Source organism: Pelophylax lessonae (assembly GCF_965119305.1).
Source record: "Pelophylax lessonae genome assembly, chromosome: 1".
NCBI classification, from domain to species: Eukaryota; Metazoa; Chordata; class Amphibia; order Anura; family Ranidae; genus Pelophylax; species Pelophylax lessonae.
In genome coordinates, this window is record NC_138768.1 from 185458190 (window position 1) to 185481120 (window position 22931).

At 42.5% G+C, this 22931-nt stretch overlaps 1 protein-coding gene across 1 annotated transcript; it reads left to right on the forward strand.

Moving 5' to 3' along the window:
* Nucleotides 1-7170: 7170 nt before the first annotated feature.
* LOC309544579 (uncharacterized protein) lies at nucleotides 7171-22338 on the forward strand (the record flags this gene model as incomplete). Its single annotated transcript, XM_082243485.1, has 3 exons — nucleotides 7171-7217; nucleotides 19052-19153; nucleotides 21453-22338. The coding sequence occupies 3 exons, from the start codon at nucleotides 7171-7173 to the stop codon at nucleotides 22336-22338; spliced, it is 1035 nt and encodes a 344-aa protein (XP_082099611.1).
* Between the last annotated feature and the right edge of the window lie 593 nt (nucleotides 22339-22931).

Sequence of the window (22931 nt, forward strand, 5' to 3'; positions counted from 1 at the left end):
CCCCCCAAAAAAAAAAAAAGAATTCTCTTACCGTCACACTGCTGCTTTTGTATATATATATATATATATATATATATATATATAATATTATATTATATTTACTGCTGATATATAATATTGGGGATCGGATCACACAACATCACACAAGCAGTAAATATAATATATACAAAAGCAGCAGTCTTTAGTGATCCCCGATATTATATATCAGTGATATTAATATTGGGGATCACACAAGACTGCTGCTTTTGTATATATATATACATTATATTTACTTCTGATATATATTAGTGGGGAATGGCCTGGGCTGGAGATCACAAAAGCAGGTCCGCTGATAAGGCAGTACAGCCAGCCCTCCTGTACCGGGCCAGGGCACCATCAGTTCAAAAAGGGGGGCCCAGGCACCTGCTGAGCAGGAGGGCAAGCTGTACTGTCTTATTGCAGACACCAACCCTCATCTGCCTCCCCCTGCCAGCTTCTCTTCCTCTCCTAACCTCTGGCTGCACTGCAGGGGGATGTTTCAGGATGGAGAGTGGGGAAGAAGCCAGTAAATGTAATTTACAGCGCTTGCTCAAACTTCCAAACTTATGAATAATTTGAACATTTAAATTTGGCACTTTATATATTTACATATATTATTTTTAGCACTTTTTTGCATTTAGCACTTTTTTCACAGCAGTCCTAGCACTTTGTATTGTATTATCTATGAATTATCAGTATTGTCCAATATTGTATGAATTTATTTAAATTGATTTGACACTTACATTTATATATATTTATCTTAAGCAATTATTGCATTTAGCACTTTATAGCCATTTCTATAGTATTTTTTTTAGCACTTTAAATTTTTTAGCGCTTTGTATTTAATTGTTCAAATTATTCATGCGTTTGGAAGTTTGAGCAAAGTGCTGTGAATATTAACCTTTTTTAAGTCAATTTCCCTCACTGGGTGAACAGCAGCTGCTCATTGAATTTTTATATATTTACTTAGCGCGGGTTTTTATATTACCAGTAAATGTAATTTACTGGTCCCTTCCTTTCCTGAATGAACAGTGAGAAATGGGTACCAATCACTCCTGTGTTCATACATTACTGAAGCATAGTAAACTGTGTTTACTATGCTTCAGTTTGCCAATGAGCAGGAAGCCTCACAGTGCTTCCTATTCATTTATCTGTGCTATAGAGAAAGGGACTGATAAAATCAATGTCCTCAGTCACTTTCAGCCGGAGAAGGGGAGGGGTCCCTGACTGGTAGGCTGTATGGGGCCCCGTGATTTCTAACAGCAGCCTTGCACACAAGACTGCTGCTTATATTACAATTTACTGCACACAGGAACAGGCTGTCAGAAAAAGTACACATTATAGAGGGATATGCTTTGATCATATTTCATATCGGAAGTTTACACCCACTTTAACCAGTTGCCAACCACCTGCCGCAGTTTTACGCAAACCGATGTACCTGTATGTCGGTCGCACGCAGGGGTAGGGGGCAGTCTCCGCGATGAGCTGAGTCGGTTTACAAACCGATCAGCCATCAGGTCCAGGCCAATGGTTTTTGGCCTGGACCTAGTGATTGGTTCTGACCAATGGCAGAATGTCCTGTGCCTGTGTAATGTAAACACAGGCACAGGAAATTATGCAATCTCCTCTCCCGGAGCCCTTTTCGGTTCCAGTGTGAGAGGAGAGAGCATCTACCGTGATTACACAAGCACTACACTGACACCAGTACACATAGGCACATATTTAACCCCTTGATCACGCCCCCAGTTAACCCTTTCACTCCCTGTCACAGTGTCACTATATACACAGTATACAGATAATTTACTGATCATTGTATTAGTTGCACTTGTGATGTCAGTGTCAGCAGCAGTAAGTGGTAGTTAGTGGCAGTCCCAGGTTTAGGATACCTAAATTATATCCCCTTCTAAAGATTTAACCCCCTGAACAACCCCCAGGTAACCCCTTCACTGCCCTGTCAAGATGTCACTATTATAGTGTACAAATCTTTTTTCTGATCACTGTATTAGTGTCACAGGTGATGCCAGGTAGCATTAACGTTAGTTAGCGTCAATCCAGGACAGCGCCAGATTGCCCGCCACATATTTAGCAATATATTTTAACCCTTTGATTGCCAGTGACACACACATACACTAAACACCGCCATTACTAGTAGAGTGTCTGAACGGATCAATATCTTTGACCAGATCAGAACTATACTAGTGTCCCCAATAGTATAGTATAGCATAATGTTCCCAAAACGCAGCGTTAGCAGGATTAGCCCGACACCTGCCATAACCTGCGTTTAGTCCCTTTGTCCATCCCCAAAGAAGTGTAGTATCAGCAGATTACTGTCACTTCTGATACACAGCACACTAAACCAGTGTTAGCAGAGTCACACCTGATCTCTGCTAGAACTAGCAGTTACATTTTTTGGTAGCAGTTCAAACAGTCCTTGACAACTAGGTGCATTTTCACCTGTAAGTAACACTAGGTACCTATACATTTATTGGCCAAAATGTCCAAACAGAGATACACTAGTGAAGAGACCTACACAATGCTGAGCATGTCAGATGAGAGCGATGGGGAAGCCTCACTGTCAGAATCAGGCTCAGTATTTGAACCTGTAGAGAGCTGTGGCACCCTGACAGATAGCTCTGATGACGGAGTGGTCCCTGCTAAGGTCAGGCGTACCCAACCTCATTCCTCTGTTGCTGGGGTGCAACAATCACAGGGTGCTCGTATGCTGCAGAGAGTCGGTACTGGTGCTGCTCATCCTCCTGGTGAACTGGCAAGCACCAGCAGCCTAGTACATCCTGATGATAGTCAAACCAGCACTGCAGTAACACTTGGTGGCGTGGCGAGTCCAATAAATGCAGTTTAAGCGGATGCGGTGGCTAGCACAAGTAGTGTTCCGCAGCCACCAAGAAGTCGAAGACAGGCCCATAGAGCCCATAGTGTTCTTCCTGATGCGCTTGCAAATCCTGATTGGGAGCCCACTACTTCTGCAGAGCCCGTACTTCCCCCATTCACTGGCCAACCCAGAATTCAGGTGGAAACAGCGGATTTCACTCTCCTTGGTTATTATGAGCTGTTTTTTCACGGAAGATCTGTACAGATTTATTGTGGACCAAAGCAATTTATATGCTGATCAATTTTTTGCCGCAAATCCAAATTTGTCCCTTGCCAGAGAATTTGCATGGAAACGTATCACTGTTTCCGAATTTTAAACCTTTCTAGGCCTATCCCTCATCATGGGCATTACTAAAAAGAGTTGCGGTCATATTGGTTCACAGACCCAATTCATCATACGTCTGTGTTCTCTGCTGCCATGGCCAGGACTAGATACCAGAAAATCTTGCGGTTCATGCATTTCGAGCTCCATGGTGGCGGGCAGTGAGCACAGGGCCCACTAGAGGACATTGGGGCCTCAGGCCACCCTCATGAAATCTGTTTCTGATTGCTTGGTCAGAGACATTCACACCAGTGGCTTGCTGGAGGTCATTTTGTAGGGCTCTGGCAGTGCTCATCCTGTTCCTTCTTGCACAAAGAGGCAGATACTGGTCCTGCTGATCAGTTAAAGACCTTCTAAGTCCTTGTACAGCTCTCCTAGAGTAACTGGCTGTCTCCTGGAATCTCTTCGATGCTCTTGAGACTGTGCTGGGAGACACAGCAAACCTTCTGGCAATCGTACGTGATGATGTGCCATGCTGGAGGAGTTGGACTGCCTGTGCAACCTCTATAGGGTCCAGGTATCGCCTCATGCTCCCAATTGTAACACTGACCCTAGCCAAATGCAAAACTAGTGAAAAACATTCAGAAAAGATGAGTAGGGAAAAAGATGTCAGTGGCCTCCACCTGTAAACCATTCCTGTTTTGGAGGTTGTCTCATTGTTGCCCATCTAGTGCACCTGTTGTTAATTCCATTAACACCAAAGCAGCTGAAACTGATTAACAACCCCCTCTGCTACTTAATTGACCAAATCAATATCCAAGGAGTTTACTTGCCTTGATGCTATACTCTGATTAAAAAGTGTTCCTTTAATTTTTTTGAGCAGTGTATTTTTATCTTTAATAAAGTTAAGAAAAAGTTTTAAAAAGTTATATTAAATTACTAAAAAAAGTGTTTCTCTATTTTATCCCCCAGCATTATAACCACTTAGACTCCAGCATATTATTCTGGGGAAGAGGAAGTTTTATATTTTACAATGGTTCACATGAAAAACACTATGTACTTCTGTAAAGTTTAAATAGTGAAACCAGCAGATAATGACTATGCTCTGAAAAAGGAGGGGGCTTGGAATGTAAACCTTACAGCAGGCTTCAGGGTACTGGAGAATAATATACCGCCTCCACACCTAGCGGGATAGGACTGGTAGGCTGAGATTAATTCTGCTGCTGATGGGATCTGCTCCAGTTTTGTGTTCTTCTTTTAGGCTCTGAGCATTTATTAATTAGCTAGACAGCACATAGAAAAATATTATGATCACTAATAATAAGAATAATAAATCTGAGCTGATGTATGAAATGTATTTTGTCCCATGGAGGCCAATTAGCTTTCAACTGTCATTTCTGCAGTGCATGTTTTTAAATGAAATGAGGATTCTTATTGGCTTCTATGAGCAAAAATGCATTTTTCTTTTAGCACAACTTCAGCTATAATATGATCCTCATTTTAGAAAGACCTGTGACAGGGTTTGTACTGTTGTTCTATTAACCTCTTAAAGTGGAATTACATGCATGATGCAGTTTGTTACAGTTTGTCTCCCTGTAACATAGTTTACTTGTTAACCCGGCAATTAAATCAGTTATTTCTCAACTTTTTTTAACAGACCAAGCTGTCCAAAGTTACTCCATAGATACAATGAAAATAAAGGAATAACAAACTAAAAAAAGAAGTCTACTGCAGCTACCGCCTATGAGGACTAGTAAGCTGCAATATTACATTTTACTCTTTGGGTTTAGATTAGTGATCGGCCGATACCGATATTTTTGTCATTGCATATCGGTATCGGCCGATATTGGCCGATATTTTCAGACATTTAAAATGTTTTTCATTTTTAATTTTTTTTTACAGGTACTGTTGTGGAAGGATCTGGGGGTCTAAAAGACCTCAAACCCCTCCTCTGCACTTAAAAGCATTCAAAACGCCAAGTTTGGCTGTTTTGAATGCTGTAATATTTTTGAATTTGGCGCCGAGTACCCAGAACAGTGATGTCATGACATTACTTCCGGGTTTTGACATGGAGACCCGATCAGAGCCGAATGCGGCTTTGATCAGGTCTTTGGCGGCCGTGCAGGTAGGTTGCGAGCCGTGGAAGGTGGCGGGAGGGGGGGGATGTCACCCTCCTGCTCCTTGTAATGACAGCCAAATGGCTTCTCAGTCACATCGGTTGTCATTACAAGACAGCCGAACGTCGGCTATGGACGCCGGTACTGGGGTGATGCCTCTAGCTGCAGGCATCACTCCGGTACAGAATTTTCCCGAAACATCGGCAATATCGGTAACCTCAGGGGCCGATTCCGATATATCGGGGAAAGTGCATATCGGCCCCGAAATATCGCTGCTGCCGATAATCGGTCGATCCCTAGTTTAGATATGATTTAAAGTTTACTTTAGAGTAAGTCTCGTTATTTTTTATTTAAAAAATAATAAACGTGTCATACTTACCTGCTCTGTGTAATGGTTTTGCACAGGGTGGCCCCAATCCTCCTCTTCTGGGGTCCCTCTTCGGCTCTCCTGGCCCCTCCCTCCTGTCGAGTGCCCCTACAGCAAGCAGTTTGCTATGGGGGCACCCGAGCCAATTGCACAGCACCACGTGTCCATTCAGACACAGAGCTGTGGTTCTGCCCCGCCCCTTCTCTCTCCTCATTGGCTAACTGACTTTGATTGACAGCAGTGGGAGCCAATGGCGCCGCTGCTGTGTCTTATTCAATCAGGAGAGAAAGTTCTAGAAGGCCAAATCTCTCCTGCAACATCGCTGGATAGAGATGGGCTCAGGTAAGTATTAGGGGGCTGCTGCACACAGAAGGTTTTTTATCCTAATGCATAGGATGCATTAAAATAAAAAACCTTCTGCCTTTACAATCACTTTAAGCTACAAATATTTTTGTATTGCCTTGGTTGATATGGCAAAATGTGTATAACTGAATGCTGTTTTTCCAGTGCAGGGGGTTTCTCCTGGTATTTTTATTTGAAAGTATATATTTTTGGCTTCATGTCTTTTTATTTATTTTATTTACAGGTACTTATATAGCACCGACAATTTACACAACGCTTTACATATATATTGTACGTTGACATCAGTCTCTGACTTGAAGGAGCTTACAATCTAAGGTCCCTAACTCACATTAATATATACACATATTAGGGCGAATTAAGCTAGCAGAATGTCTTTGGAGTGTGGCAAGAAACCAGAGTACCCGGAGGAAATCCACGCAGGCACAAGGAGAATATTCACACTCCAGGCAGGTTGTGCCATTGTTGAGATTTGAACCAATAAGTCTAGTGCTGCCAGGTGGAAGTGCTAAGCCATTGTGTTTTTAAGCTATTAGCGCCGAGAGTACCCAAATATGCGCCTGTTGGCAGGTGGGTCTTGATGTCGAGCAACCGCATATTTACTTACCAAAATGTAAACAAACCTGTGCTGAGAGCCCAAGCCCTGCGCACTCCCAGCACAGATACCGGCGCCTAGCAGAAAGCTCCCAATGGCTACTTGTGATTGGGAGCTTTCCAATCACAGTAGTAGTAGTAAAGTGATGTAGAGAAAAGGCACAAAAAGGGGAGCTAAACCAGCTATGTATCATGAGGTCATCAACCCAATAATATATTATTGTAAAACAAGCAAATATAGAAGTAAGGGCGTTGCACGATGACCCCCCTGATCAAGCTCAAATTTTATTGCATCAACACGCTATTTATATGTAAAAAAATGTATCTTTATTTACAAAATGAATTACAACATGATATATCATCACAAAAAGGGCCACATGCTAGCCCATAATATATAAAAAAGCTTTGCAATCACAGCGGTTCCATGATCATAAACCTCACTTAGCCTCCCAGGCATCAAAAACCCCTTAAAGGGCCCGGGAAGTGCTGGCGTTAAGGAATTAAATTGTTAGCAGTAGCCCAGGAGTGCTACAGCAGTCTGAAGCTGCCAAGTTAAATGGGAGATGGAAACTTACCACGCTGGGATAGATCTGTATTCCTGCCAAATGAGGTAAGAAAGCAAGAGGCAGAAAAGGGAACTAGCAGGGTCACCAGACATAAAAAACCAACATGTACCAGTCAATTTAAAAAATAAACAATGCATTTCTTAATTATCAGTTTTAAGGGTTACACACACTTTAACACAGGCATGGTCATTTAAGGCATGGGTCTAAAAGTGTGGATGTATCTATGGTATTGGAGCATACATCATAATTAATAACCTAACGTTTAACCAAGTATGTGGTTATTTTCATTAGCAACAGAAGTCTATAAACTATCACATAACACTGGCAATTGCAGTTTTAATACCCCCATTATTATATATATCTTCCCTGTTTTACTTCTAACTTTATTCTCCTCCTCAGCCTTGCAAAAATTGGTGGGTTAAAACTTCAACAAAATATATGTTGATCAAGGTCAAGGCAGCAGCCAAATTGACACTTTAGGGTCCTTTGTGGTCCCTAGACTAACATTTGAACCCTGTTTTTAGAGAACCTGGTCTTGCGTTTGACCAGTGTGTCTGAATAAAATGCTCTGGTTAAGGACTATGTTAAGAAAAATAAAAATAATTACTATAATTCAGGTTTCTACTCAAAGTAATTTTTAAAAGCAATAAAGAACCAGCCTCCGGCATGTCTAATAAATATAGTTTTTCATGTACAGAACATTCAAATCAATTCCACATTGCACTCAGCCAGGCTTGTGTTCAATACTTACAATGCAGGACATCGGAAAGAACGCATTGTAACTATTTTAGCCAGCAAAATAATATGCACAGAAGCATACTTGCATCACAGAGTTTTGTTTTTTGCATTAAAGTGTAGTTTTTACTTGGAAATAAATTAAGTGAATTAATTCGAACCAGAGGACATTTTCAATGAGTTAAAGGCAGAAAGCCCAATTAGTTTCTCTTAAAAACCCAAAGCCACTTTTTGGCTTTATTTATCTCCCAAGTTTGAAGCTCCTCCCAGGTAAAAAAAGAAGCCCGGGTAAAATAAAAAATAATCATTGTTCACTTTTTTTTTATGCTCCAAAGCTGCAATATTGGGCTGATTTACTAAAGGCAAATATGCTGTTCACATTGCAAGGGAATTTGTCCCAGAGCTTAGTGAATGAGTTGAAGCTTTGCTGACTTCCATCATCCAATTAGGTGCAAAAAAAATGCCATTCCAAAAAAAATTATTATTATTATTTTTTTTTTTGCTTGTGATGTGATTGGGCATTCTTTGCAAAGTGAACTTCACAACCTGCACTATGCTGTGGGGCAATTTCTCTTGCAAAGCAAACAGCCTATTTGCCTTTAGTAAACCCTATGCGTCCTTTTTCACTGCTGTCCGCTGGTTGTATTCCTAGTTGGATGATATCCCGGGTCATTCAACCCACTTCCTGTCAGTCCAGGGTGTCATGGACACATGCCCTGGGGATGCATTATTTACATAGCTTGGGCTGACAGGAGAATACTGTGAAGAACAGTGCTCATGCACACCATGAGCACACCACAAATTATCTTCAATTTTGGGGACCATTGACATGGTAGGAGAGGAGGAAGGACCCACTTTTCACATGAGCTTGTAGGTGGGGTGCAGCGTGATGCCGTGGCAATAATTCACACAGTCAGGTGCAATAGAAAACTTGTATGTATAGATATTGAAATACAGCACCTACCCTTTAATCCTAAAGTGTGGTAATTTCACCGTCAGTTTAAGTATGTGCTTAAATAAAGTGATGTGTATGGTGAGGCTCTTTAGTGGACATACATTTGGAACCATACAATGAATGAATTATATATAAAGTGGCTACATGAATGAATTATATATAAAGTGGCTACAGTGTCGTAAAAGTGCCAAAACGTGCAATAAATATGTGCAAATATGCAATGGTTTCCAAACTGCATAACGTAAAATAAGTGTGCAAATAGAGTATCCAGATATCTTAGTTAAACATTCAAATATATTGTTTTAAAAAACGTCATTATATTGTAAACTCTGTGCAATATAAATGCAATGTGCATTGAATTCCAAGGTGCTCAGGATAGATGTGTATACGTGTTTGGATTAATTAATATCAAAGAGGAGAAAAATTGTTAAGATAAATTCAATTAAATAAGTGCAAAATGTTGTAACTTCATAAAAATATAAAAAGTTCATAATTCTTTAGGCAAAACGGGGTTGTGGTCTCCTCATTCCCCCATAAAGTGGTCCGTGCTTCAGAAAGGTGCTGATATGTGGGTATATTGTGCTCCTCCACCTTGGTAAGTATTGGCCACTTACCAGAGTTATTCAGGCCCCCAGGACCTACAGAGCTGGAAATTGCCTTCTAGGCTACCAGGTAATATGGTTTGGATCCGTTGGGTGTATTGAGCCCCGTCATATAAGGTTCACCCCGATGGAATGAATGCTCAGGGATTTTAAACAAATGAGAATTTCATTGAGCAGATGTGTTTAATAAGTAAAAAGTGCATAATACAAATAAAGTACATTAAACTCACATTTGACAGTGCTTCCAGTAGCACTAACTTTGGAGAGCCTATGTGAAGCAGTCAGGAAGCGCCGCTCGTAGCGTGCGTTCCGCCTTGCGTTCCACCTTGCTGGAAGTGACATGATTTGCGAAGTGATGCCGCTGAAGATTAACCTCAGCACTACCTAGCATTAGTGGCACTGTTTGGAAAAAGTTATTCCTATTAAGTTTGCACTGGCTTAACGGGACTATTTTGCACAATATGGACTCCACATATGTTTTTTATTAGAGACTTTGCTTTATGCACACTGTGAATTTGCACATTTATTTATGTAGCATTTTTGGCACTTATAAAGGGGTACTGTTCTGTCTCAGCATCGATTGTACCTGTGACCTTCTTGTAGACCCAGTCTGAAAGTGTGTGCAACAGGTTGAATGATGACTTTAACAGATAGTTTACTCAATGAATAAAGACTCCAGAGGTGTTCTCCAATGCTTCTTTATGCTTCAAGTTAGCAAAGGCATAAACATAGAGACTTTTAGATAGATACATTTCCAATGAAGTTACACAGCTTCCACACTCTGCAGTCTCCTCATAACCACTACAGAAAATGAAGTTACAGCAGGAAATGGAGGTGGGAGCAACCAACTAGCCAGAAACAGCAGGGGTGCAAGGAAGATACCAATAACATAGCATAACATAACATGTAATAACAACTGCTAGACAGTTAAAGCTGCATGGCAGCACACTCCCCGCCTGGTATCCTGAGATACCACTACACAATTATTTTCCATAAACATACAATTAACATTGCATACAGTAGAATGCTATGTAGCCCTCTCCTCTAAGTTAACTATGCGAGAGGTCTAAGTGACTCCTTCACATAACACTGAATCAGAATTTTTGGAAGCAGGCATAATTAGGACTGTCTCAGTGACTGGTCTCAGGAAGGTTTTTGGGCTCCCGTCCTTTACAATCCTGACTTCCACACTTCGGACCTTTCCATCATCACTAGCAATGGCCTTTGTAATAACTCCACCTGGCCACTGGATCCGGTGAGTTTGCTTGTCTTTTAGAAGAACCAGGTCCCCTTCCTTTAAGTTAGGCTTCTGGGTTTGCCACTTTTTACGTCCTTGGAGAAGTGTGAGGTATTCCCTCCTCCATCTGTCACAGAAACAATCTGCAAGGTATTGAGCGTATCTCCATTGACGTTTATATATGTCCTTTTCATCAAAGATGCTCTTTGGCGCTGGGATCTGTCCAATTTTCCGGCTCAATAATGCAGCTGGAGTTAAAACAGTCGGACATTCTGGGTCTGTGGATACGGCGGTCAACGGTCTTGAGTTGATTATTGCTGCGACCTCAGCAAGGAATGTAGTAAGTACTTCATGGGTAAGACGTGAAGAACTCACATCAAGCAACATAGAATCCAGTATGCGCCTTGCCATCCCAATCATACGTTCCCATGCTCCGCCCATGTGTGAAGCGTGTGGTGGGTTGAATTTCCACATGCAGCCTAGATCACTCAAATAATTTCCAACTTCTTGTCGGTCGATCTGTAACTCTTTGCAAGCACCAATAAAGTTAGTTCCACAATCTGATCTCAACATCTTCACGGGACCTCTTAGAGCAAGAAATCTCCTTAGAGCATTGATAAAGCTCGAAGTATCCATTGACTCGATTACTTCGATATGCACAGCTCTTACAGTTAAGCAAGTGAACATTACAGCCCATCTTTTGCTGTTGACTTGACCACCACGACTTCTTCTAGCCGTTACTGTCCATGGTCCAAACACATCGATTCTGACATATGCAAAGGGTGTATCTTCACTCAGTCTGTCTGCAGGTAGGTCAGCTATCTGTTGAAACTGCTGTCTACCCTGTAACTTCTGACATTTAACACAGTTGTGAATGATCGTGGCTATTTGTCTTTTCACTCCAACTATCCAGAACCCTGCAATTCTGACTGCACCTTCTGTGTAGTGTCTTCCTTGATGTTTGACTCTCTCATGGTAATGCTGTATAATCAATGTTCCCAAATGGTGGTTTCTTGGTATTATCAAGGGGTTCTGTTCTTTCCTTAGCAGGTTTGACCTTTTCAGTTGTCCACCGACTCAAAGCATGCCCTCGTTGTCGATCACTGGGTTCAGTGTGAATAGTGGGCTACATTTTGGGACTGGTCCATTGCCTCTTAAAGCGGAGTTCTGGGCACAAAATCGACCTTTTTTTTGTGCCCATCCGCTTGGTCTCCTTCACCTGAAAAGGAATTGGATAGTTAGGCTTTTTTTTTTTTTCACTCACCTTGTAATTGTAGATTAAAAATACTCACCTATTCTGTACTTCCTCCCTCTGTGCCGCGGCTCTGCCGTCACTTCCTGTCTTGCGATGATTCCTGGGAGCTGAACGTCATCGCTCCCAGGAATCAATGCGACGGCACCGGCCCCGCTCGTCACTTCCGGAAGTGACGAGAGGGGCCGGTGTAGGCGCATTTTGGGAGAAGAAGACGCGGAAGAGGACGCAGAAGAGGATCGCGCTGGCTTCAGCTGCCCACAACAGAGATGGCAACGCTGGAGAAGAAATTTTAAAAGTGAGTATTTCTTCTTGTAGGTAAGTGCGAACCGGGACAGATCAGAGGCTAGCCATTGTGGAATGTACTAGCCCTGACTGTCCCGGGGGTATGTTCACTGAAAAATAGTTTTTGTGCCCGGAACTCCGCTTTAAGCACTTAATCTCTTCCACAAAGACTTATTCTTGCACACGACGTATGATGAACAGCTCAGCCCTCTCATACTCTAATGCGTTGGGTGACTCCTTACAGGTGTGCCATCCATGGCAAGGCGATGTCTGATTCGATTTGCGGAAAATCTGTACAATATGACTCAATCTTGCTATAGTCTTCACCAACCTTTTCCAAGAGGAGAAACGTTCAAAACATCTTACCTCCAAATTTCTTCTTGAGCAGATGTTGGAACTCAATGCTACAACTTCATGCCGCATTTCCGGATCAGTATCTGGATCCTCCAGGTGGAAATCGATATCTTCTTCTGACTGGTCCATTAAAAACTTGGGTCTGTTGGAATTGTCCTTGAAGAACTCTTCATCCATAATCTTGATGAACTCCTTGTCTTTGACTGAAGGGGCAATCTTGTTGTCATCACAAGTAGTCTGGTACACTGAATCACCAAAGTCCTTTTGAGAAGTGAGCTTGCAGTTAATACTTTGGAGTGCTTGATATGGAACTTCATTTTTGAAATCAAGTCTTTCCTTCACATAATAGTGCAATGGACGTTTCATCAATCGATAGGTAACATTCGTTTTGTAGGAAGCTACATCCAAGAGCTTGTGAGATTGATCTAAGCAGACTTCTCCTATTATCACCCATCCAAGATCGAGTTTCTGGGCCTGAGGAGCATCATCTGGACCGTTACATAACTCTCTTATTTTAGGAACTCTAGGAATGTCTCTCCCTAGTAGAATCAAAATCTTAACATCCTTGTTAAGTGGTAGAATGTAGTTAGCAATGTGGCTCAAATGAGGGTAATGACGTGCAACCTCTGGTGTGGGGATTTCTTCTCTGTTGTTCGGTAGCTGATCACATTCGATTAGAGTTGGAAGAGGAAACTCTGTGTCCTCATATTCTGATGCAACTATGAAGCCATGGGCTCTTCTTCCAGAAGTATTGATCTTTCCTGCACATGTCTGCAAGGTATAGGACCAGGTCTCTCCTTGAATGTTGAATAGGTCAAAGAATTCTGTACTGGCCAATGAGCGATTGCTCTGATCATCGAGTATGGCATACATTTTTATGGAGTTTTGTGGACATCCTTCAGGAAAAACCCTTACAAGACATATCTTGCTACAAGACTTGCTATGAAGCCCCTCTCCACATACCTCTTTACACCTTGTGGTTACGGGGTTGGCATATTGCTCAGTTCTCTCCACGCCATCATCTGATGTAGTCTTGGGGTTGCTGCCGGGTGAAGGTTTCCTTTTGAACAGGTCTGAATGAAGAGCGTCCACATGTTTGGCACTGTTACAGAGAGAACATCTGATGGCGATCTTACAGTCTCTAGCTAAATGATCGGAGGATGCACAACACTTAAAACAGATATTATGCTCTTTGAGAAATGACTTGCGTTCTTCAATAGGCTTGTCCTTAAATGCACGACATTTGGAGAGAGAGTGTGGCGCATTATGAATAGGACACTGTTGATTAAGATTGCTAGCTTTAATGTCTGTAGCTAAGACGTTGGATGCTATCACGGTCTTCCTCACGGCAATAGGATGCCTTAAATCCTTGAATTTACTGTTGGTGGCAATACCCCTTGAAATAGTTAAAGGAATGGTGGTTGTATCTGGATAGAAGAAGCTTGGGTCATTCTTGGATCTTGCATCCTTCCGCACGAACTCTGCTAAATAAGAAAAGGGAGGGAAGGAAACATGATGTTCATACTTATACTTTGATCCTACACTAGTCCACTTTCCCTGAAGATAACTAGGCAACTTTGCTACAATAGGATTTACGCCCTGAGCAGTGTCTAAATAGCTTTAAGACCTGGTAAACTACTAACTTAGCAATTTCAAGTTCATAAAGGAGGTCACCTAACTCTCTAAGCTTATGATTGTCCTTAACAGAGTTAACAAAGTTGTTTAGTCTCTGGAATAAGGCAGATTCAATGACTTCGGGGCTCCCATAGTCTTGTTCTAGACGTTCCCAGGCAGCATCAAGGCCTGCTTTAAAGTTATAAATGTAGACAGATTTAAGTCTCTTTACTTGTTCTGAAGATTGACGCCCCAACCACTTTATTAGTAAGTCAAGTTCTGCTTGAGGTTGAATGTCCAAGTTCTTGGTTACCGCCTTAAATGTAGATCTCCAACTCCTGTAGTTCTCTGGGCGGTCATCAAATCTAGACAGTCCAGATGTAATCAACTCTCGTCGAATCATATACTTGCTGAACTCTGCAATGTCAGTGCTTTCAGTTTTAATAGCCACAGGGGGTACTGATGGTGCGCCGTCTTGGACCATGGTTGGTATATGATGTTGGCTGGTAGGTAGAGAGAAAGGTGTTGCAGATGGGTTTAATCTAGGTAAGGGCCTGTCGTCTGAAGGTCTCTGAGCATTTGAAGTTAAAGAGAGCTGTATCAAAGGGGGTATAGAGTTCATTCTGTAGTCTTCTGCTGCACATAGGGTTGTGGTGGCACATGAGCTGCGTAGGTTGATTCACTTGATTTTGTGACGTGCGGTAGTTGTGGAGGGTCTCTGTTAGTAGGTGTGTCTAGTTGACCAGCTTGCTTTGGTGACACATTGCCTTCTGATCCACTTGCTGGATGATTATGAGAAGAATCTCCAACTGTAGGTGGGACTGTATTGTCGTGGTTCTGAGTTAAGACAAACTGTAGGGTCCTTTCAACAGGGTCTTGACAAGCAGCCAAGCTGGTACAAGCTGCTCCTTCTTCTTCCAATAGGGCTTGTTCCAAGACAGATAACTCTGCTAATGCTACTTCCTTTTCTCTATTCTTCTGAAGAATTTCTAGTTGAGCCTCTGTTTCTGCTTGTATTCTTGCTTGAATGCGTTTAGCTTCTGCTTCCTTGCATTTAGCTTCTGCCTTGAAGGCTGCTTCTTTTTCAGAGCAGGTGGCTTGAACCTGGGCTACTGCAACCTTTTGGCGAGCTTTGAGTATTTGGTCACTCAGTATTGACCTTATAGAGCAGGACCGTAATGACTTAGAAGAAGATTTATGATATGAGCGGGCAGACCTTGATGATTTTCCTGAGTGTCTGGAAGAAGCAGATTTACAGGATGTAGTTTCATGTAGCTGTGCTAATCTACCTTCTATCTGTGCCTTTGCTTCAAGATATGTACTATGCCTCTGCTGGTCATTAGAAGTAAAGTCCTTTAATTCCAATGCAGCTTCCTCTATGTTGGAATGTGACAATAGGGAACAGTACTTCTCAGAAAGTCTTTTATAATTCTCAAATGCCTTCTTAACCTTTGAGAGAGCAGTGTTCAATTGCTCAGAATTGTTGCTAGTTTCATTAGTGGCTGTTATACAACTTAAAGTCTTTTCCCATAATGCAGTCAGGTTACTAGATGTTTCTTCCTTACTTGCTTCATAAACCTCCCTTGCCTTCAAGGATGGATGAGGGGCTCTAACAGGACGAGGAGAATGAAGTAAGGAGTCTGCTTTATCTTGACTAAATGCAGGTAACTCTGTGGAATCTCTGTCATAATAAGTACTGTAGTTTTGGTGTCTTGTTAGAAATCTGCCAGAGCTCAGCTCTGTAAGTAGTGACTTCTGTTAGTAAGCAGGCTGAGCTGAGGAGTGACAATGAGCCAACTAGTGCTAAAACTGGTTAAGACTGGATAGCTCAGCTCAGAAGGCTGTAACAGTAATGAAGCATTCAGTTGGTGGCTGGCTTCATATGCAGAGTAATGCTTCTGGTGACACACAGGCAAGTGTTTACTCACGTTTCTGAAGCTGCAGAGATACCTGTGATGGATTCTTCTGGAAATGTACTTTCTGAAGCTGCAGAGATAACCATGTGATGGATTCATGGAAATTTACTGTTCTGTCTCAGCATCGATTGTACCTGTGACCTTCTTGTAGACTCAGTCTGAAAGTGTGTGCAGCAGGTTGAATGATGACTTTAACAGATAGTTTACTCAATGAATAAAGACTCCAGAGGTGTTCTCCAATGCTTCTTTATGCTTCAAGTTTGCAAAGGCATAAACATAGAGACTTTTCCATAGATAAATTTCCAATGAAGTTACACAGCTTCCACACTCTGCAGTCTCCTCATAACCACTACACAAAATGAAGTTACAGCAGGAAATGGAGGTGGTAGCAACCAACTAGCCAGACAGCAGGGGTGCAAGGAAGATACCAATAACATAGCATAACATAACATGTAATAACAACTGCTAGACAGTTAAAGCTGCGTGGCAGCACAGGTACATCACCATACCGATACTCATTTGGTCGGATTCACATAAGTGGATTTTTTTACACATGAGTGTTTTTCTTACATTGAGCACTTTAAAATATTTATGTATATGGAGATTGTTTTAATGGACCTGCTATATTAGGATATTGATTATATATTATTTATTATTTTACACCTGCACGTATTTATTGTTTAAGATTATATATTTACTTTATATATTTTAGCATAACAATTTTGGTATAATGTTAACCATTCTAAGTTTATTCAAAGTGGTGTATGTTGGTTCTGGCGTATTCTGGAGAACCTGGGTCTGTAGTTAAACTATAGGGTATGAAGTAACACTGCTAAAAAGGTTAACCTGGCAAGACAAGGAAGAGAAGTGTAGTTGCTATGGGTCACCAAGTGTAGGAACAAGCTACAGCAACCAGCCATAGCAGTGTGGTACCTGGTAAGGTGACAGGTTCTCCGGTAGTGAGGGGGTCTATTTTCAGACTCCCTACCTATCAGCCCATTTCCCATGGTAACTGGGAGCAGATTAACATTACGGAAATCTATGGCCTGGTCACATGGTATTGGAAAGATAGAGTTAAGTGTGAGCATGCATGAGGCCTGCGTTAGGTGCTCGGCAGGACCCCATTCTGTTACTGGGAGTGAGGTAACAGAGGTATGCTGGACTGGTGGAGTGAGGGCAGGCTCAGGACGTCCCTACTAATGCAACATACAAGTAATGTGTTGTGTGTAGTGAAATGGGACACACAGTGAGGCTCATCTCTAAGTCGGGGAACTGCCTTAATGTTTGATTCTTCACATGACTGCAGTCTCTGCCTGGTCCTGGGCATTGATGAACGCATTCTGCGTGAGTGTTACCTCAGGTGAAAGGTAAAGTGACCCCATTCATCGCCTGGCATAGTTTGAGAACCCCCCGAGGCCACACAACCTGGAGTATTCGGCAAGAATATGACACCGACCAGTACTGCCCTCCCTCCACATATACTTTAAGACATAAAAGAAGCAGATAGCTCTCTAGATATACCTACAACTGATAAATCACTATATAATACCTATATGCACATGATAGGATTTATATTTTCACGTGTCAACTATAATACATTTTTACACTCCTTGTATGCATTTGTGAAGATCCTTATACTGCTTATACTATAAAAAATAAATCTGTATTATTTTTGCATGCACATAGCAAAATCACTAAACATTTAGGTTGCTGCTGCTACCTAGTGAGCTGTCCCAGTTACCTTGTTCTTAAGATACTTTTTTCTCATAAGAAAAAATATAAATTTGATGATCATTTATCAAAGTCTATAAAACTGGGGCAGCACTGACTCAAGAATACAAGGTCAACACTTAACTCCTTCATGATAAGGGGTATTTTTGTGCTTTTGTGTTTAATAAAGGAGAAGTATGGCCAATGCTATTTGGGCTATGCTTCTCCTATGGATCGCAGGAGTACAGCTGCGCTCCTGTCATCTGTTTTCAGCTGATCCAGGCTCATTAAAAGATCCCCATTTTAAAGTGAGCCACTGAGAGCCTGAGACAGCTGCTTCCGCCCCCTCCACAGCCCAGTGCTCCAGTGAGCACTGGATAGGCAAAGCAGAGAGACTGGCTGACAGTCGCTGGCTCTCTGCAGGCTGAGGGCTGAGAGAGCTGAGCGATCAGTGGTCTATGGTGTATCATCGCTCAGTTCTTGGTCTTGGGATCAGTGCTGCAGCCATCTAGGTGGTGAGTATTATGGTTTATTTTTTCAAAAAGCCATATTTCTCTTTAAATTGTTGTATTGGATACACTCACATATTAATTTATATTTTATTTTAGGCTCCGTTCACATGTCAGCGTTGGCGTTTTTCAGGCGTTTTTCAGGCGTTTTTCCAGCCTTGTTTTGGCATTTTTCAGGCGTTTTTTCAGGCGTTTTTGCAAGCGTTTACAAGCGTTTTACAGGCGTTTTTAATGGCGTTCTTTATAGGCGTTTTTGTGTAGTGAGTTGGCCAATGAAAAGCATTGTGTTTTTTTTACAAAATTTGCAAAGGAACCTCCCAGGGACCTCCTCCCCTGCATTGGACCTCCCAGGGACCTCCTCTTCTTCATTTTGTGGTGTTCTTTGTTGTCTGTGTGAGTTCTCTGCTGCTTATAAAATGGACGACAATGAACGAGGATTTCTGTTTTGTGCATCACTTGCACTTCTGATGCTGGAGGAAGAGAAGGAAGAGAGTAATCGACAATACTGGGTCCATCCTGTGATTGCTAATCGGCGACAGCGTGGCCAGTTCTGGGCAATGTATGATGACCTTTGTGTGCACGAGGACAAATTTTTTCAATACACACGGATGTCAGTAAAAAGGTGTGTTCATCTCCTAATATCCTCAATAAGCTTGTACTATGTATGATATATTATTTGACCACTAACAATCAATATTATATTGTACAGTTTTGATGAGTTGCTGGAGTTACTCACTGCACATCTTCAGCGTCAAGACACTGATTTTCGTGACTGTATTCCACCTGTGGAAAGGCTGATCATTACACTGCGGTAAGCAACAATCCGCGTCCCCATCCCCTCTCAAACCCCATCTCCCTCACCCTACTCCACTTACAATCAGTGCCACATATCAGTGCCACGTAATAGTGCCACGAATAAGTGTCTACCAGTGCCACGTATCAGTGCCACGAATAAGTGTCCACCAGTGCCACGTATCAGTGCCACGTATCAGTGCCACGAATAAGTGTCCACCAGTGCCACGTATCAGTTCCACGAATAAGTGCCACGTATCAGTGCCACGTATTAGTGTCCACCAGTGCCACGTATCAGTGCCACGAATAAGTACCACGTATCAGTGCCACGTATTAGTGTCCACCAGTGCCACGTATCAGTGCCACGAATAAGTGCGACGTATCAGTGCCACGTATTAGTGTTCACCAGTGCCACGTATCAGTGCCACGAATAAGTGTCCACCAGTGCCACATATCAGTGCCACGTATTAGTGCCACGTATTAGTGTCCACCAGTGCCACGTATCAGTGCCACGTATTAGTGCCACAAATAAGTGTCCACCAGTGCCACGTACAAACACCTCCCTTCCCACCATGTGCACCCGCAAGAGTGTCGCTGGTTGGAATCCCAACCACGACACTACCTGCCTGGAGTTTGTATGTTCTCCCTGTGCCTGCGTGGGTTTACTCCCACACTCCAAAGACCTCCAACCTCCTCCCCCTTGTCCTCTACCCCAGGTATTGCTGATCCTGTGGCCCTGCAGCTGTTGCAGAACTAAAAGTCCCATTAACCATTGCAAGCTGCTGACAGTTACAAGCATGAGACTCCCAAAGGCGGAGATATGATGTGATTTTTAGTCCCACAACAGATGGAGGGCCACAGGTTGGGCATCCATGCTCTACCCCCTATGAATAAGCCATGCTCTACCCCGTATGAATAAGAGACACAAACACAACATTTGTACTTGTGGTACATTTTTTTAAATTTTTTTAATATGCTTAATTGCATAGAACTCTATGCTAAAACTGTTGAAGACAGGAGAGTGTCCTGAGTAAACCTCAGTAATGAACATTGCAACCATTGCCTTAGAACAACTGTAGAAAAAAAAAAAATTCACAAATTGTGAAAAGTTAGAGAAGGGGAGCTTGGGCATAAATTATCAAATATTCCTCCCTGTTGATTGGTGGAGACAGAAGGACCTGAGGATGTGTTAGCCTTAGCCGGAGCAAAATGTTGTGTCGAGGGATGCATAGCTGGTTGGGAAGCATGCATGGAAGGAGGAGGATGAAATGAGTGTGCGGGATTGGATGAATGAGTGTATGATGCATAGTTTGAATGAAGGCCAGTTGGAGGTTGCGGGGAATCTTGTGAAGGATAGTATGTGGATGGAGCAGAAGAGGTGTTTGGGTAATGCTGAAAACCGGAGTAGGGAGGTGGTCGTGTTGGCGGTGGTGGTGCTGGTGTGTATGTGGATGGTGCGTGGTGGTAAGAAGGAGGTGGAGGACAGGTCATTTGGGAAGGTGCTGAAGATGGGCAGGGTGGGTCATCTGAGGGGATGAAGGAGGAAATACAATCAAATGTTGCCTTCCTCATGGCTATCTGCCTCGATTCTGGCACTTTGTCCACAAATGGTTCTAGACTTTTGAGGAACATCACCGTTGGCTTTTCCTCCCTTCTTTGGGCAAATTGTGACATCATGGTGACTACTTGATTGTATCGGTCATTCCTTCGTCTAGGGGCCCTTGTTGTGGATCGCCATAGTGTAGCAGCAGGGGGGGGAAGCATTTCGGAGCTGGCAGATGGTCTGTTATTGGTTCGAATTTCACTGGGTGTTGATACCTCTGCCAATGGTCTTTCTTGTAATTGCATTTCTGTAACTGGCATGTCTGGAACTGGCATTTCATTTAAACGTATGTCCGGTAATGCCATGTCCGGTAATGCCATGTCCGGTGATGGCATTTCTGCTAATTCTTGGCTTGGTCGTTCCTGACTTTCCTCCGCTGCATACATGTCCTCCTCTTCTTCATGAGCTGTATTGCTCCAGGAACTTTGGGTACTGTGGAAAAAAAAAACATGCTCTAGAATGTCTGCATGCATACTTCATATGTAACTTTCAAAGTAACATGACCTACTTGTTCATTTGTAATGAAGGCCACAGAAAGTCCAAGTCTCTTTCATGTATGTATTGCGGAGGTTCTTCAGCTGCCTGCCCACTACGGAACTCTCTTAACTGGCGCTTGTAACGGGCGTAAGCTTTCTTTAAGCTTTTCCAATTTTTTTTGAGTAGAAAAACTGTAAAAAAATAAAATAATTATGTAATTTTTTTTCTTTTTCTACAGGTACTTAGCAACTGGTCAATCCCTGGCCAGTTTACACTTTGCATTTATGATTGGGAAATCCACAGCTAGCTACATTATACGGGACACTTGTGCCAAAATCTGGAATGTCTTACATGATGTGGAGATGGCCCAACCTAAGGAGGACGAGTGGCTCTCAATTTCTAAAGTCTTTTGGGAAAGATGCAATTTCCCAAACTGTGTAGGAGCTATAGATGGCAAGCATATACGAGTAATTAAACCAGTTGACAGTGGTACAAAATATTTTAATTATAAAAAATATTTCTCTTTTGTTCTATTGGCGGTCGTGGATGCCAATTATTGCTTCCGCTACATTGATATTGGCTCTTACGGGAGTAGTTCGGACTCCAGCATCTTTGCGCATTCTACTTTTGGCCAGATGCTACGTAACAATAACCTAGACCTACCTGATAACAATCCACTACCGGGAACCAATGGTCCACCTGTCCCCTATGTGTTTGTTGGGGATGAAGCGTTTGCGCTTCATGAACACCTTCTAAGGCCATACTCAAGCCGAAACCTCAAGGTGGAGAAGAGGGTGTTCAACTATAGGCTAACCAGAGCAAGGAGAGTGGTTGAGTGTGCTTTCGGCCTGCTATCAAACAAATGGCGATTTTTGCACAGCGTCATAAATCTCAACATGCAAAACGCAATATGCGCAGCCAAGGCAGCGTGCATCTTACATAATTTTGTAAGGAAGCGGGATGGCGTGTGCTTTGAAGATGCTTTAATGCACACAATGCAGAGGGCACAATGGAGTGGGAGTCGTGGGAACACAACTGGTGCATATGTTCGAGATTCCTTCAACAACTTCTTCATGAACACAGGACAGGTTCCATGGCAAATGGAAGCCATTGAAAATTGCTAATGACAATTGATAAGTGACAATCTCTGTATTGATGTGCATTAAATAAATTTAAAGGTATCATTGTATCATTTCAAATAAAGGTATTATTGCAATCTAACATTCTGTATTGGTGTGCATTCATGGTATCATACAAAGTGCTTATTTGTGGTGTCATGTGACCCGAGATTTTGTTTGTGCAATTAAACTACAAGGTCAAAAAAATAAGGTATAACCAGAGCGAGAGCATTATTAAAAAAACAACAACCCTGTACTCCATTCACACTACTCCGACTTTTCGGGCGACTTCTCAAGTCGCCCTAAGACACTGATATGTGGCACTGGTGGACACTTATTTGTGGCACTCATATGTGGCACTGATATGTGGCACTGGTGGACACTGATTTGTGGCACTGATATGTGGCACTGGTGGACACTGATACGTGGCACTGATTTGTGGCACTGATACGTGGCATTGGTGGACACTGATTTGTGGCACTGATACGTGGCACTGGTGGACACTGATTGGTGGACACTGATTTGTGGCACTGATACGTGGCACTGGTGGACACTGATACGTGGCACGGATTTGTGGCACTGATACGTGGCACTGGTGG